The sequence below is a fragment of the Hordeum vulgare genome, chromosome 3H (assembly GCF_904849725.1).
Source record: "Hordeum vulgare subsp. vulgare chromosome 3H, MorexV3_pseudomolecules_assembly, whole genome shotgun sequence".
Classification (NCBI taxonomy): Eukaryota; Viridiplantae; Streptophyta; class Magnoliopsida; order Poales; family Poaceae; genus Hordeum; species Hordeum vulgare.
In genome coordinates this window covers 485,998,666-486,015,250 of record NC_058520.1, presented here as the reverse complement: position 1 = coordinate 486,015,250, position 16,585 = coordinate 485,998,666, and the positions used below count along the sequence as shown (strand labels likewise).

The following is a 16,585-nucleotide window of genomic DNA, read 5'->3' as shown; positions in this document are numbered from 1 at the left end:
CTTCGAGTGAAAAGATGGATGAATGGATGAATTTTTTTGCTATTAGGAGTGCTCCTATTGATACCAATGATATGCCTTTGTCTTCTTTGATTGTAAATAATAATGAATCTATGAATGTGAATTTTTTGGTAGGAACAATTTTGGCAATAACGTGTATAGAGGTAATTTCAATCCTTGGCCGTTTCCTAGTAATTCCTCTAACAATTATGGTAATTCCTACAACAATTCTTATGGAAATTTTAATAATATGCCCTCTGATCTTGAGAATAATATTAAATAATTCATTAGCTCTCAAAAGGGTTTCAATGCTATGATTGAATAAAAAATGCTCAAGATTGATGAGTTGGCTAGGAACAATGATTGCATTTCTCTTGAAATTGATTATTTGAAAATTAGATCTATTTCACCCAAGCATGATATTAATGAGTCTTTAAAATCGATGAGAATTTCTATTGATAAGTGTAAGGAAAGAACCGCTAGAATACGTGCTAAGAGTGAATGGCTTGAAAATGTGTTTTCTCATGATAAAAATGATGAAGATCTTAAAGTAATTGATGTGACTCATATTGAATCTTTGTTTTCTAATATAAATCTTGAAAAATATGGGATTGGAGATGAGTCAACTTTAGTTAATAGGCGTCCCTATGATTCGGAGTTTATAGATCTTAATGCTAAGATTGATAAAAGTGGGATTGAAGAGGTCGAAACTTTAAATAGCAATGAACCCGGCCTTTTGGATTTCAAGGAATTTCATTACGATAGTTGTTCTTTGATTTATTGTGTTTCCTTGTTGCAATCCATGTTGAATTCTCCGCATGTTTATAATCAAAATAAAGCTTTTACTAAACATATTGTGGACGCTATGATGAAATCTTTTGAAGAAAAACTTGAGTTGGAAGTTTCTATAGCTAGAAAGCTTTAGGGTGAGAGGGAACCTACTATTAAGATTAAAATTAAAGATTATGAGTGCCATTCTTTGTGTGATTTGGGTGCTAGTGTTTCCACGATTCCAAAATCTTTATGTGATGTGCTAGGATTCCGTGAATTTGATGATTGCTCTTTAAATTTGCATCTAGCGGATTCTGTAATTAAGAAACCTACGTGAAGGATTAATGATGTTATTATTGTTGCAAATAGGAATTATGTGTCCGTAGATTTCATTATTCTTGATATAGATTACAATCCTACATGTCCTATTATTCTTGGTAGACCTTTCGTTAGAACGATTGGTGCAATTATTGATATGAAAGAAGGAAATATTAGATTCCAATTTCCATTAAGGAAAGGCATGAAGCACTTTCCTAGAAAGAAAATAAAATTACCTTATGAATCTATTATGAGAGCTACTTATGGATTGCATACCAAAGATGACAATACCTAGATGTATTGCATTATGCCTAGCTAGGGGCGTTAAACAATAGCGCTTGTTCGGAGGCAACCCAGTTTTATTTTTATGATTTTGTTTTTGCTTCTGTTTTTGAGTGCTGCACACATTATTACCTTTGTAATAATTGTGTTTTATTGTTTTAATTAGTGTTTGAGACAAGAAAGGCCTTTGGGATAGCCTCCGGTGTTTGCAAGTTGATTTTGCGGAAAAACAGAAATTTTCGCTCTCAGTCCAGGAATTTTGTAAATTCACCGGAACGTGATTTTGATCTGATTTTTTTTACACAATATGGATTTAAAAATTTCCCTTATTGTCCTAATGTTTCAGAATTTTTGGATTTCGAAGTTTATAGATTGATACAGACTGCTCTGTTTTTGACAAATTCTGTTTTCTTTGTGTTGTTTGCTTATTTTGATGAATCTATGGGTTGTATCGGGGGGTATGAACCATGTAGAAGTTGGAATACAGTAAATATTACACCATTATAAATAAAGAATGAGTTCACAATAGTACCTAAAGTTGTGATTTATTTTTCTTATACTAACGGATCTCATGAGTTTTCTGTTGAGTTTTGTGTTGCGAAGTTTTCAAGTTTTGGGTAAAGATTTGATGGACTGTGGAATAAAGAGTGGCAAGAGCATAAGCTTGGGGGTTCCCAAGGCACCCCAAGTCATATTCAAGTATACCAAAGAGCCTAATCTTGGGGATGCCCCAGAAGGCATCCCCTCTTTCGTCTTCAATCCATCGGTAAATTTAATTGAGAGTATATTTTTATTCACCACATGATATGTGTTTTGCTTGGAGCGTCTTGTATGATATGAGTCTTTACTTTTTAGTTTGCCACAATCATTCTTTCTACACACATCTTTTGGGAGAGACATGCTGAATTGTGAATTTATTGGAATACTCTACGTGCTTCACTTATATCTTTTGAGCTAGGCAATGTTGCTCTAGTGCTTCACTTATATCTTTTAGAGCACGGTGGTGTTTTATTTTATAGAAATTATTAAACTCTCATACCTCACTTATATTATTTTGAGATTCTTTAAACAACATGGTAATTGGTTTAGGTTATGAATTTAGTCCTAATAAAATAGGCATCCAAGAGGGATATGATAAAAAACTTTCAAATTAAGTGCAAGTGAATTGAATACAATGAGAAGTTTGATTCCTTGCGTATAGTCTTGAGATATGAAGATGGTAATATGAGAGTCATGCTAGTAAGTAATTGTGAATTGGAAGAAATAATTGTGTAAAAGCTTGTGATTCCCGTAGCATGCACGTATGGTGAACCGTTATGTGATGAAGTCAGAGCATGATTTGTTTAATGATTGTGAACCTTTGTGTGGAGGTCGAGATCGCGTGATGGTTAACTCCTACCAACCCTTCCCCTAGGAGCATGCGTCTAATACTTTGCTTCGATAACTAATAGGTTTTTGCAATAAATATGTGAGTTATTTATGACTAATGTTGAGTTCATGGATTATACACAATCTCACCCTTCCTCCTTTGTTAGCCTCTCTAGTACCGCGCAACTTTCGTCGGTACATTAAACCCACCTTCCTCAAAACAGCCTCCATATACTTTCCTCAAAACAGCCACCATATCTACCTATTATGTCATTTTCATAGCCATTCTGGGATATATTGCCATGCAACACCATCGTCCCGTTGTTTTTATGACACGCACCATCACTTCCATATTGCTTATAGAGTCATATTTTGTTCTAGATATCGAGTTGTAATCTTTGAGTTGCAAGTAAATAAAAGTGTGATGATATGCATTATTAGAGCATTGTCCCATGTAAGAAAAGTATGATGGAAGCTATGATTCCCTCATAAGTTGGGATGAGTCTCCGGACTTTACAAAAAAATAAAAGAGGCCAGCGAAGCCCATAAAAATAATAAAATAGGACAAAGATGCCCACCAAAAAAAGAGAGAAAAAAAATGAAAAAATGAAAAATTGAGAGAAAGAGAGAAGGGACAATGTACTATCTTTTTCCACACTTGTGCTTCAAAGCAGCACCATTTTCTTCATAGAGAGTCTCCTATTTTGTCACTTCCATATAACTAGTGGAATTTTATCTTTTGCACAACCACTTAATTTTCTTTTTGATCTTTCATACACTTATAGCTCTAGTGCATTTATTGCATGGCAATCCCTACTCACTCACATTGATATCTATTGATGGACATCTCCATAGCCCGTTGATACGCCTAGTTGATGTGAGACTATCCTCTCCTCTTTCTTTTTGCAACCTCCACCATATTCTATTTTCACCTATAATGCTATATCCATGGTTCACGCTCATGTATTGCGTGAGAGATGAAAAGGTTTGAGAATATAAAAAGTGTGAAACAATTGCTTGATTTTCATCAGGGTTGTGCATGATTTAGATACTTTGTGTGGGGGAGATGGAGCATGGCCAGACCATATGATTTTGTAGGGATAACATTCTAAGACCATGTTATTTCGAAAGGACGCAACTCCCTTATTAGTATGCTTGAAGTATTATTGTTTTTATGTCAATATTAAACTTTTGTTTTGAATCCTATGGATCTGAATATTCATGTCATAATAAAGAATATTACATGGACAAATATGTTAGATCGCATTCCACACCAAAAATTCTGTTTTATCATTTACCTACTCGAGAACGAGAAGGAATTAAGCTTGAGGATGCTTGATACGTCTCCAACGTATCTATAGTTTTCGATTGTTTCATGCTATTATATTATCTGTTTTGGATGTTTTATATGCATTAATATGCTATTTTATATTATTTTGGGGAATAACCTATTAATCAAGAGCCTAGTGCCAGATTCTGTTTTTTCCCTTGTTTTTTAGTATTGCAGATAAGGAGTATGAAACGGAGTCCAAACAGAATAAAATATCTGGAATGATTTTTCTTGGACTAGAAGAAACCTGCCATACTTGGAGAAGGGGGCAGGAGACCTACCGGGAGATGACAAGCCTGCCGGGCACACCCTGGCTTGTGGGCCTAACCCTAATCTTCATCCTTTCAATTCCCAAATATTCCCCCAATACCAGAAAGAGATCAAAAAAACTTTTCTGTCGTCGAGAGCCTCTGTTGATGCGTGAGTAGTTCATCACAGGCCTACGGGTCCCTTTGGATCCTTTTTCGGTAATCTGTCGGTGAGGGAATTGCTCACGGAGGACATCTACATCAAGTCCATTGCCCCTCTGATGATTCGTGAGTAGTTCACCACAAACCTACGGGTCCATAGCTAGTAGCTAGATGGCTTCTTCTCTCTCTTTGTTCTTCAATACCATGTTCTTCATGATCTTCATGGAAATCTATCCGATGTGCACACGGTGCCCACCTACTCCCCTTGGTCCGCTAGTTGGTGGCACATTGGTCATCCTCTCCCACCCATATCGACAACAAACCCTCGCCTGCCTCCACTGCTTCGTCGTCGCCGCTCATTTGCCGGTGCTGACACACCTCCCCCCAACGTCGCCGCCTCACCGCCACCATCATCGCCGCCGTCGGGACTTCTCCAGGCCAGCCACCTGGTCCAAGGGAGGCACGCGTCTCTTCGCTGGCAAGCTCCTTCGACGACACCCGCAAGTTGTTCGACAGTTTGCCAAGGTACAAAATTGACTTCGTCGACGAGTTCTTTTCCAGAATTTCCTTTGCGACTCCGACGATTCCTCGTTCGATGATGATGAGGAGATCTTGGTTGCCGTGTTGGTCCACAAGATCTCTGGATTTGACACTCTTTTTGACATGGCCGGATCACATAATGATATCAACGTGCTGCAATGCTCGCCGCTGTTTGCAAGGCTTGCGGAAGGCAACAACCCACCGATGAATGTTATCATCAACGACCACAACTACGACAAATGATACTACCTGGGTGACGGTATCTATCCTTAGTGGACCACTATCGTGAAGACAATCTCCGACCCTTTCGGAGAGAAGAGGAAAAGATTTTCCCAAAAGCAAGAGAGTGCTAGGAAGGACGTCGAGCATGCCTTTGGTGTTTTGCAATTGCCATGGAGCATCGTTCGGTACCCTGCTAGGAATTGGAACACCAAGAAGCTGTGGGAGGTGATGACCACTTGTGTGATTATGCATAATATGATCGTAAAAGATGAGCGTCCGGAATAATTCTACAATCAAGATTTTCAGTTTCAGGGTGAGAATGTTGTGCGTGAGCATGAAGGAACGACAACGTTTGAACAATTCATCCAATTTCTTTATGAAATACGTGACTGAGAAACTCACATGTAGCTGCAAAATGATTTGGTTGAACATATATGGGCTCATGTTGGCAACCAATAGATGTATCTTTTTCATATGTATTTGAGACAATTTAATTTTTATTCGGTTTATAAAACTATATTATTTATTTAAAAATTATGCTTTATTCGATTGTGAAACTATGCTATTTTTTATATATCTGCTTGTCTAATAATGCAAAATGTATGTATATTTGTTAATAAAGGACGGCTAATCGGCCACCCTGGTAAATATGGGTCGCGTGTGTTGAACATACTGACGATCCATATCTTAATTACACGGACGACGAGCGGGCTGCCGACTGTTCCAAACGGATAAAAAACAGATTTTTTTTTAAATGAGGTCGATTTTAAATTTTGTTAGCTTAAAAAGTCTAAATATTTTTAGGGATATTTTTATCCACCGACTGATGGCCGCGCCGGCTGGGGTGCATGCCCCCAACTGTCATACTCGTACGTAGCATCCACGCAGAACAGCTTTGCCATAGCAGGTCATGGACAGCGAGAGGCGCCCGTGTTTCTTTAATGCTTTCTTCCCGAGCGGATATAGAGGGTGCTGACTCGGAGCCGACGCGACGCCGCCCGGATTTGGCAGCGGTGCTCGGTCTCCACGTCACCTACACGTCGGCGCCTGTTGCCGCCCGCTGCAGTCAAAATTAAGCGCGTGCCAGCCAGCACGCAGGGTGAACGTGCTGGCCAGCCGCGTCCCTGCCCATCGACACCACGACGGCGGTGCCCTGCGATCCGAGCTGGCGTCTGGGGGACGACGAGACGACCGCGCACCGCCGATGGATCTCACCCGCCGTTTGGGGGCTCGAATCCGTTTTCCAGCCCGGAGAAAGTTTGCCACCAGCAGCAGCAGCCACATCGTCTGGAAGGCCTCTTTGGACGAAACGTGCGTTGATTCGTCCTGGCTGCCTGCTTAAAAAAAGGAGATGGCCGGCTTCTTGAACTGCTCAAGTGCCGCGGCGCTCGCTTTCCATTTAGAATGACCACTTGGATTATGTTAAGCTTAACCCGCAGCCCATTACTTAACAGATACAGTAGTATAATATAATTGTCCTTCTCAGAATCACGACCGCTGAATCGCCACGGCGAGACGAGATCTTATTTTTTCCGGTCGAGCGTTGCAAGGTTGCTTTCAGGAGGCCCTACCCGCCTCACCACGAAAACTAGATATAGCCCGTTGTCTGTCGAGACATGGTAAAAGACAACGCACAACTTCCAATCTGATGAGCCCTGCCACGGGCGTCGTAGCTGCGGCCCGAGCACGCGATGCGAGCGATGGCCCGACGCTGAGCACGATGGATCGCGTCGCGCGGAGGCTCTGAGCCACATGCTTTGCCTTTCGACCAAAAACCACAGATTTGTTAGCCGGGACGGGACTCCACAAAGATCTTAAATGCGGCAGAAGAAACAGAGCAATACTACAAACAAGCCTACAGGAGCGGAGATTCTCAAAAGAAAAAAAAATCCTACAGGAGCGGTGTGCAGGCGCTTCCCCGGCGCGCGCGTCACGCCCTGCGTCACCCCGGCCACGGCGTCGTGGCCACGCCTGCACCCGACACGTTTTTATCGCCGCAAAGGCGTGCCCACCGGGAAAGAAGAGGACGAAACGAGCCACCGGAACAGTTAAAATGGGCGACAATTATGTAAGCAACCACGGCCGCCTGGATCTGGTCCGTCCGTCGGCCAGCGGCGCCTGTAGCGGCCCTCATCGTAACCGTTAATAAGTGAGTGCGCCCCACAAGGGGAGGGGAGGTGGGGCGCGTGACGCCAGCTGGCATCGGAGAGTGCGAGCGCAAACCTTATCCCCTGCGCGTCGCCCGCCCCCCGTTTCGCGCAGCCTAGATAGGCGCGGTCCACGGAGATCGCACCCACCGACCCGGCGGCTGCCCGTTGCTGTCAGTGGGCGCTAGTCCACGAGGGAGTCGTGCACCGAGCCTCAGCCTCAGCCCGAGCCTAACCCCCACCCCGTGGAATATACGGGGCGCGTCCTCCTCCCCCGTCCCCAACCTCTCGCCTCCGGTTTCACTTCCAAACTCGAAAGCCCACCACTCCCCCCCCCCCCCCCCCCAACCTCCCTCGCTCGCCGTCTCGATCAGATCGGATCGGATCAAAGCGGGGCACGATCTCGCGGTTTCCGAGGGGCCTGGATTTCCCGAGGCGGCGGTTTCAGCCATGATGTCGCGGTCGTATACCAACCTGCTCGATCTCGCCGAGGGCAACTTCGCCGCGCTGGGCCCGGCGGGCGGCGGGGCGCGGCGGAGGTCGGGCTCGTTCGGGATGAAGCGGATGTCGCGGGTCATGACGGTGCCGGGGACGCTGTCGGAGCTCGACGGGGAGGACGAGTCGGAGCCGGCGGCCACCAACAGCGTCGCCTCCGACGTGCCCTCCTCGGTGTCGGGCGAGCGCCTGCTTGTCGTCTCCAACCAGCTCCCAATCGTCGCGCGCCGCCGCCCCGACGGCCGCGGCTGGTCCTTCTCCTGGGACGACGACTCGCTGCTCCTCCAGCTCCGCGACGGCATTCCCGACGAGATGGAGGTGCTCTTCGTCGGCGGCGTGCGCGCCGACATCCCCCTCGCCGAGCAGGACGAGGTCTCGCAGGCGCTGTACGACCGCTTCCGCTGCGTCGGGGTGTTCCTCCCCGAGTCCCTCCACGACCGCTTCTACCACAGCTTCTGCAAGCGCCAACTCTGGCCTCTCTTCCACTACATGCTCCCCTTCGCCTCTACACCAACCTCCTCCTCATCCTCCTCATCGGCTTCCCCGGCTGGCAACGGCCGCTTCGACCGCGGCTCGTGGGAGGCATACGTGCTCGCCAACAAGTTCTTCTTCGAGAAGGTCGTGGAGGTCATCAACCCGGAGGACGACTACGTGTGGGTCCACGACTACCACCTCATGGCGCTTCCCACCTTCCTCCGCCGCCGCTTCAACCGCCTCCGCATCGGCTTCTTCCTCCACAGCCCATTCCCCTCCTCGGAGATCTACCGCACCCTGCCTGTCCGCGAGGAGATCCTAAAGGCGCTGCTCAATTGTGATCTCATCGGGTTCCACACTTTCGATTACGCCAGGCATTTCCTCTCATGCTGCAGTAGGATGCTGGGAATCGAATACCAGTCCAAGCGTGGATACATTGGATTGGAGTACTTTGGCCGCACTGTTGGGATCAAAATCATGCCGGTGGGAGTTCATATGGATCAGTTGCAGTCGGTTCTCTGCTTGCCGGACAGGCAGTGGAGAGTTTCCGAGCTGCAGCAGCAGTTTGAGGGGAAGACTGTGTTGCTCGGTATGGATGATATGGATATCTTTAAAGGGATCAATTTGAAGCTTCTTGCCTTTGAGAATATGCTGAGGACACACCCCAAGTGGCAGGGACGAGCAGTGTTGGTGCAGATTGCAAAGCCAGTCCGTGGGAAGGGTAAAGATCTGGAAGCCATTGAGGCTGAGATTCGTGAGAGCTACAATAGGATTAATGAAGAGTTTGGCCGGTCCGGGTACAGCCCTGTTGTTTTTATTGATAGAGATGTGTCTAGTGTGGAGAAGAGTGCCTACTATACGATTGCAGAATGTGTGGTGGTGACCGCGGTAAGGGATGGGATGAACTTGACACCATATGAATACATCGTTTGTAGGCAGGGGATACCTAGGTCGGAGTCCTCATCGGAGGTGACTGGGCCGAAGAAGAGCATGCTCGTAGTGTCAGAGTTCATTGGGTGCTCACCGTCTTTGAGTGGTGCTATTCGGGTTAACCCATGGAATGTAGAGGCAACTGCAGAGGCGATGAATGAGGCTATTTCAATGTCTGATCAGGAGAAGCAGCTGAGGCACGAGAAGCATTACCGTTATGTCAGCACCCATGATGTTGCTTATTGGTCAAAGAGCTTCATCCAGGACTTGGAGAGGGCTTGCAAGGACCATTTTAGAAGGACATGCTGGGGCATTGGATTGGGATTTGGTTTCAGGGTGGTGGCCTTAGACCCTCATTTCACAAAGCTTAACATGGATTCTATTGTTATGGCTTACGAGAGGTCGGAGAGCAGAGCTATATTGCTCGACTATGATGGAACATTGGTGCCGCAGACTTCCATCAACAAGACACCCAGTGCAGAAGTTCTGAGGATTATCAATGCCCTCTGCTCAGATAAGAGGAACATAGTTTTTCTTGTCAGTGGGAGAGGCCGGGATAAATTGGGTGAATGGTTTTCCTCATGTCCGAAGCTGGGTATTGCATCTGAACATGGCTACTTCTTAAGGTACCGCCTTTTGTTTTGACACGTTTCTTGATAATGTTGGTAGCAGGAACTGTATAATTTATTTACCTTATGATCTTGATATAATCAGGAACAGCGATACAGATTTGTGCTAATTTGTTAGCTAAATCATCAGATATTACCAAACAGTTAACTAATTTATTGCATGGCTTGTTCTTGGTGTGACCTGCTATGCTGCAATTATGAGAATCTTTTTGGTTTCAGAGAAATAACTCCATAATGATAGAATGGGAAGTGTGAAAAGGGTGATGGTTTCTTTCATGTTTGTTTTTGTTATGTTTGTTACTCAGTATTGATAGTACATGATACAGAGTTATCTTTAAACCAATTCAAGTAGAGTCGAGGCAGTTGCCGTGTTTTCATCCCCCATGATGTCATATGTAACTCTCATATTGTTTACGTGTTATTTAGCACAACTATGTCTTGGTATTTTCCTTGCTACGTCACCTGAAGAGCTCATAAACATGAAAACTCTAGTGCTTTCTTGGAATTGGTTGTAATTATGTGATTTGTTACTTAAGGTAGAAATAATGGCTCTGCTAACTTTGCTTGGCTGGCTACTATCAGATTTTTATTTTCTCAAAAAGGAACAAACAATTAAATTTGTTCTGTCTAAACATGTGTAGGTGGAGTAGAGATGAAGAATGGCAAACGTGCGCCCAGGCTTCGGACTTCGGATGGATGGAAATGGCTGAACCAGTGATGAATTTGTATACAGAATCAACTGATGGATCGTACATTGAGACCAAGGAAAGTGCTTTGGTGTGGCACCATCAAGATGCTGACTCAGGCTTTGGATCCTCACAGGCCAAAGAGATGCTTGATCACCTGGAGAGTGTACTGGCGAATGAACCAGTCTCTGTCAAGAGTGGCCAGTTTATTGTTGAAGTCAAACCTCAGGTTTGTGCATCTCCTTAATTTCTCAAAAACCCTTTCTTCATATATTTTTTGCCATTTAGCTGACAAGTTCCATCTAGAGAGTATCTACCATAGAACACACATGTATAAATAAATTTTATCACTGGTTCGGATATTTGTCCCTACTAAGTTCAGCCAGTAGCTTTTGTTTTGCTGCAGTAGATACACTGTTTATTTTGTAATCCGTAAGTACGTTAGGTGTAGTTCTGCTCATTGGAAAATATATAAGGCATGTGCTACTTGTGTTTAGCTTTCCTCCTGGTTGGGAAAAAGGCCTTATAAGTGCTGGTGATCTGTTTAACTTATCTTGTGGTTGTAGAAGAGCTTTCTGAAAGCAGCTTTTTAAGAAGCAATGTGGGACGCTTTGCCGTAGTTTTAATATAATCATATGTGCATGCTTATTAGCTTTGTTTAAAAGCAAACAGTGTCATGTCACATTACAGGACCTTAACTACTTCACCTCCCCACCTACTATCAGCACTGTTCTTTCTTCTGCGAGTGTGTTAGTTGTTTAAGTAACATTGAGCTTAAGTAATAGTCACACAAGTTGACATCACTTGCGCCTTCTGGTTTAGTTTTTTGGTGTGTCCCCTCTCAACATTTCCTCGCATGTTTGATATGTGATGTATGCTCAACATTAACATCGAACCTCTTGTTTCTTTATGCTAATTCTCCAGGGAGTAAGCAAGGGAGTAATAGCTGAAAAGATACTGGTATCAATGAAAGAGAGAGGAAAGCAGGCCGACTTTGTGTTGTGTATTGGTGACGACAGGTCGGACGAGGATATGTTTGAAAGCATTGCCGACATAATCAAAAGGGGTATGGTTGCCCCCAAAACACCATTGTTTGCATGCACTGTGGGACAAAAACCAAGCAAAGCAAAATTCTACTTGGATGATACGTTTGAAGTGGCCACCATGCTGAGTGCGCTGGCGGATGCAACAGATCCTGAACCTATGACTGGCTCCGCTGATGAGTTGGTTACGTCTATGTCCTCATTTGATATTGGTGGTGAACAAAGTCAGTCAAGGGATAGACCTTTCGATGGATTGTAGTTCAGATCTTGGTTAAATCTGCAGATTATGGCGATTGATTCAACAGTCGCTTCTACTCATATATTCTGACGGATATGAAGATGGATACTCAAGGTATGACTAACACCAGGGCCTATGATGTGAAGCTAGTGCAGAAGCATGCTCGATTCTCCAGCCGGGCAAGACATTGCAATCTTTTGCTGCAAAACGCAGGTCCCTATGTCAATAGCTGACTCGTCACCTCTCTTTGGAACTTTCTCTTAAACCTTTTCCTTCTCTAGTAAAACGAGAAGCTTCCTGGAAGGCAAGTGGACTGTATGGACGGGGTAATGGGCACTTGGGATTCTAGGATCGGCACTGCACATGGAAATTCAATGGAGTGCATTCTCAGTCTGTGATCCCGTGTAAACAAGTTACACATCGGTTTCGTTTTCGGAGTCTAAAGTCGTAGTAAATGTGAATGGTGAGATTTGGTTCGTTATTTGAAACCCTTTGTTTTTGCTAGACTTGCTCTCACAGCTTCTTGCTCCATGGTTTCTCCTCTTTTCTTTGTTGGGTTCAAGTATGTTTCTATCTGAAAACAGTATATGTATAGGATTCTAGATGGTGGCACGGGCAGAATTCCAAACGTGTTGATGCTTTGCGTGCCTATCTATCGATTTTCCTAGCATGTGATGGGCAACTGTGGTATCACATCTCTTTTGCTTCATCAGTTCGTGTTGTAGTTTAGAAATCGGCTGCACAACGGATAGCTACAAAGCATGAACAAATTGCGGATATTTTTTTTTTGATATGGAATACCAAGCATTCCAATTAGTTAGTAGCTGCACAATCAGCAGCTACAGCACCAATTAGAACAGGTGGGAGGTCCGTCAGCCAGGTGGCCGGATCGCCCTCTACCCCTGCACCTATACGAGCCAACTCATGAGCTGGTAACTTACATTCACGTGGACAGTAGTGCACTTTAGACTCGATGAAACCCATGTGCAGCGAAAACTTGATCTCTCGAAAAAGATCGGTCCAAGAAGGAAGACCCAACAGCATGATGCAGCTGCAGACAGTCTGTCATAAAAATCATCCTGAAACTTTGTGCAAGTTTGATGGCTTCCAATGACGCTAGAGTTTCGGTTAGAAATTAATTAGTAAATTAATTCAAGGGATATGTTCAACCCGAACAGTCGTGTCTTCTCTTTGTGTCTATTGTCAACATGCACCTGTTCTCGAGGGATGTCTCCGAACAGACACCTTTTCTTCGCACCTCTTCCAAATGTATATATGCTTGAGAATCAATAGAAACAAGACTAATCGTCCATTCACTTTCATTCAATCTCGTTTTACTCTAAAACGTTATCAGCACTGTCTCTACAAAGAGCGAGAAGGCCACGAAGAGCGGACGACGACAAAGCATGGCGGCGAGGCCCTTGGCCCGTGCGCGTCTCCACCCGCTCATGGTGTGGCGGCCAGCGGGACGGCGGCGGCTCGACTTTTCCCGGAGCGAAGCAGGCAAGGCCCTCCCGGACAACAGCGGCGCGGTCCTCAGAACGCATGGCGGTGGCCCACGAGGCGCAACGCGCGACGACAAAGGCGTCCTCACGTGCCGCGCGGATAGCAACGTCAACACTTCCTGACGTGGCGATGATGAACAACGGACGCTTCCCGGCTTGTACCTAGCGCAAGCGGTGCTCTTCCTCCAGGCACATGGCACCGCGACGCTCCCTGGCAGACAAGAGCCATCATCGTTGCAAGGAAGACACATGCATGTGTCAGCATGCAGACAAAACCAAAAGACTGATTGGTCAAAAATTATCAATCAATGAAGGTGAGAGATAGGTAACTACTCCCTCCGTTCCAAAATATAAGACCTTTTAGAGATTCCACTAGAAAACTACATACGGAACAAAATAGTGAATCTATACTTTAAAATATGTCTATGTACATCCGTATGTAGTTTATAGTGCAATCTGTAAAAGGTCTTATATTTAGGAACGGAGGGAGTACAACAGATTCACTCTTGTTAAATGATTTTAAGTGGCCAGGAATTGGATCAATGTCTGCAACCTCCCATCGGCAACACATCAACCGAGGAAAAGATAACCCTTCACATCACGTCCCTCTCTATTGTTTGTCGGCGTAGTGCTCCGGCGGCATCCGACCCATAGCGGCGAAGCCCTCCGGCTTGTCCACAGCCGAAGCCACGGTCCTTTGCCGGTACTCTGCGGAGACGCCCTACGACGAACGTACAAGGCGACAGTGGCGGAGCACCACCAGCGCACATCAGCACACATGCCCGCGCTCGCCTGGACCTTCGGTCACAGCCCGACTCCTTGATTTAAACCGGCGCGCAGCGCAACGCGCTCTCCAACGCGTCAGCCTCGGCCGTCTCCAAAGACGGACGCTGGCAAGGCTAGCCGCGTCGGCGCCCCGGCCCTCAAGGTCACCGAGGCCGACCTCGTGCGCCGTCGCGAGGAGGAGCGCCTGCGCCTCGACCACGAGGTCGAGGCCGCCAAGAAGCGTGCCGCGCGTACCGCACGGGAGAAGGATTCTGGCAGGAGACCTTATCCATTCGGTGTTTTGTTGATTTTGCCTCTCGAGTTTATAAGAACGGAGTATTGGTCTGTCGTTTGCACCATAGACTTTATAAGTTATAAAATTATCCGATGTACATATTCAGATTCTTTAAATTTGTGTTATAACCCTCAGGTTATACAAGTGATGTGCAACACACATTTTTAGCAGTACATATGTGCACATCAGTCCCTTAGTTCATTCTACTTACATACAACACAAGTATACACCCTTTTGAAATGGGTAAAATTGTCATTTGAAGATCTTATGTCTTCATATATTTGTGTACGTATGTAAATTACTTTCTCCAGGTATACGTATATTACCCCAACAATATTGTTGCAAAAGAATGTTTTGCTTACATTCCAGATCCTATTCCTTCGGAATTTAAGACATCTTCTGTCTCTACTCCCTAGCATTACATGCAATTTGTGACAACAACTACGACTTTGCAATAGAAATAAATTTTCTTGCAAATCTTAATGAAATTCTAATGAGAATTATAAATTATCATATTTAATATGACTAGCCCAGATTTTATTTGTGAATCACAAGGTATTTGATGACATCTACTGCACCATTCGCAGATTATTCATCACTACTACGAGGTCTACATCTTGTGTGTGTTAACAAGATGATTACCTTTAAAGTGATCTTTCAAATATTAATATTATATGTGACTACCTCTAGATATCATAAGGTGATACTGGCATCTACTGTAAATTTTTTTACAGACTATCCACTATTACTGCATGGTCTACATCATGTCACTTTGACAAATGATTGCCTTCAAAGTGATTTCATACATTTAGCATAACATAAGGTAATAGAATTATAAACATCCACTCACAATAGTGAGACTATGTTTTCTATTACTGCTCACATTCATACATTTAGCATAACATATTGGTGATTATCTTTAAAGTGTTATCCTATATAAATTGAGGTCTACACATATGGCTATATGGCATCAGCCGTACTAAAATTTGCTCCTCTGAAGCAATTGTTGTTGTTCACTAAAATGATTTACTATCATAGTAAATTCATGCATGATTATTGCATGTTGAATGGTATTATCTACCAACATCAATTATTCAAGCCACTTTTTTGCTTGAATATGTCATAGGGAACTACATAAATATTTGCATTTACTTGTGATTACCTTCTATTCCATTGGTAAAATACATGGCAATGAAGCCTACGACAATATTTCTAATTATAGTGTCGTCCATCCATCATGATGGACCACATAATTTATGACAATGATTAAGTGTCTCAACACTTTCGCAAGGTCCACAGGACATCGTGGTTATAATTTCATAGTGACTAACCAATGTTAAGCATGCAAGTCTATACGTTTTGGCAGTGACTCTAAAGTCACACACTTCCTCAAGAATGAAGTCCAAAATATTAGCAATAATTTAATCACATGTGTTATATTGAAGGATACACCCAGGTTCACCAAGGATCACCTTGACCATGATTGTTCTCAAACAAATCATTTATTTATAGATGCCACTTACTCCTAGAAGTAAATTAAATAAATGCATTAGCATTTTCAAGTAACGCATGGCTCACATTTCCAAATACAGTAAGTACATGTTAGGTGAGATTATTTATTGTAAGATGATTTACGACATCAGTCGTTGTATCCACCCGAGGTATTATTGCTACTATAACCTCATCTTCGGAATATGTGTCATGGCTATTCTCTTAATAGTTAAGTATGATCATATGTATTTCATCTCTCACCAACTTCACTTAGTTCTCAAACTAAGTACATAATGGATGAATATTTATTCACCTTGAATATTTCCCTTAAGAGAAACATGCTGCTCCGAGCACATTTGGAATGATCACCCAATAATTTTTCAAGACCTCAAGTCTATCGTAACTTACAATTTTGGTAATTATAAAATCAACTTGAAGTTGAGATCTCATGATCTGACATTTTCATATGCAGATCAGGTTGAAAAGCCCTTGATACACTTTACATCTCCTTATGATGGTATTACCATTTTCATGGTAAAGAAACATGTTATTTCTTAAACTCATCATATTCACCCAATGGGTGCTTCAAATATTTGCTAGCATTGAGAATACTATGCATGTTAGTGGTCACAAAATAGAATAATGAGGC

General features: G+C 43.8%; 1 protein-coding gene across 1 annotated transcript; it reads left to right on the top strand.

Moving 5' to 3' along the window:
- The first annotated feature begins 7,672 nt into the window (after nt 1-7,672).
- Nucleotides 7,673-12,384, top strand: LOC123444408 (probable alpha,alpha-trehalose-phosphate synthase [UDP-forming] 7). Its single transcript, XM_045121109.1, has 3 exons — nt 7,673-9,910; nt 10,555-10,828; nt 11,524-12,384. The coding sequence occupies exons 1-3, from the start codon at nt 7,836-7,838 to the stop codon at nt 11,899-11,901; spliced, it is 2,727 nt and encodes a 908-aa protein (XP_044977044.1). The 5' UTR covers nt 7,673-7,835; the 3' UTR covers nt 11,902-12,384.
- Nucleotides 12,385-16,585: the final 4,201 nt, after the last annotated feature.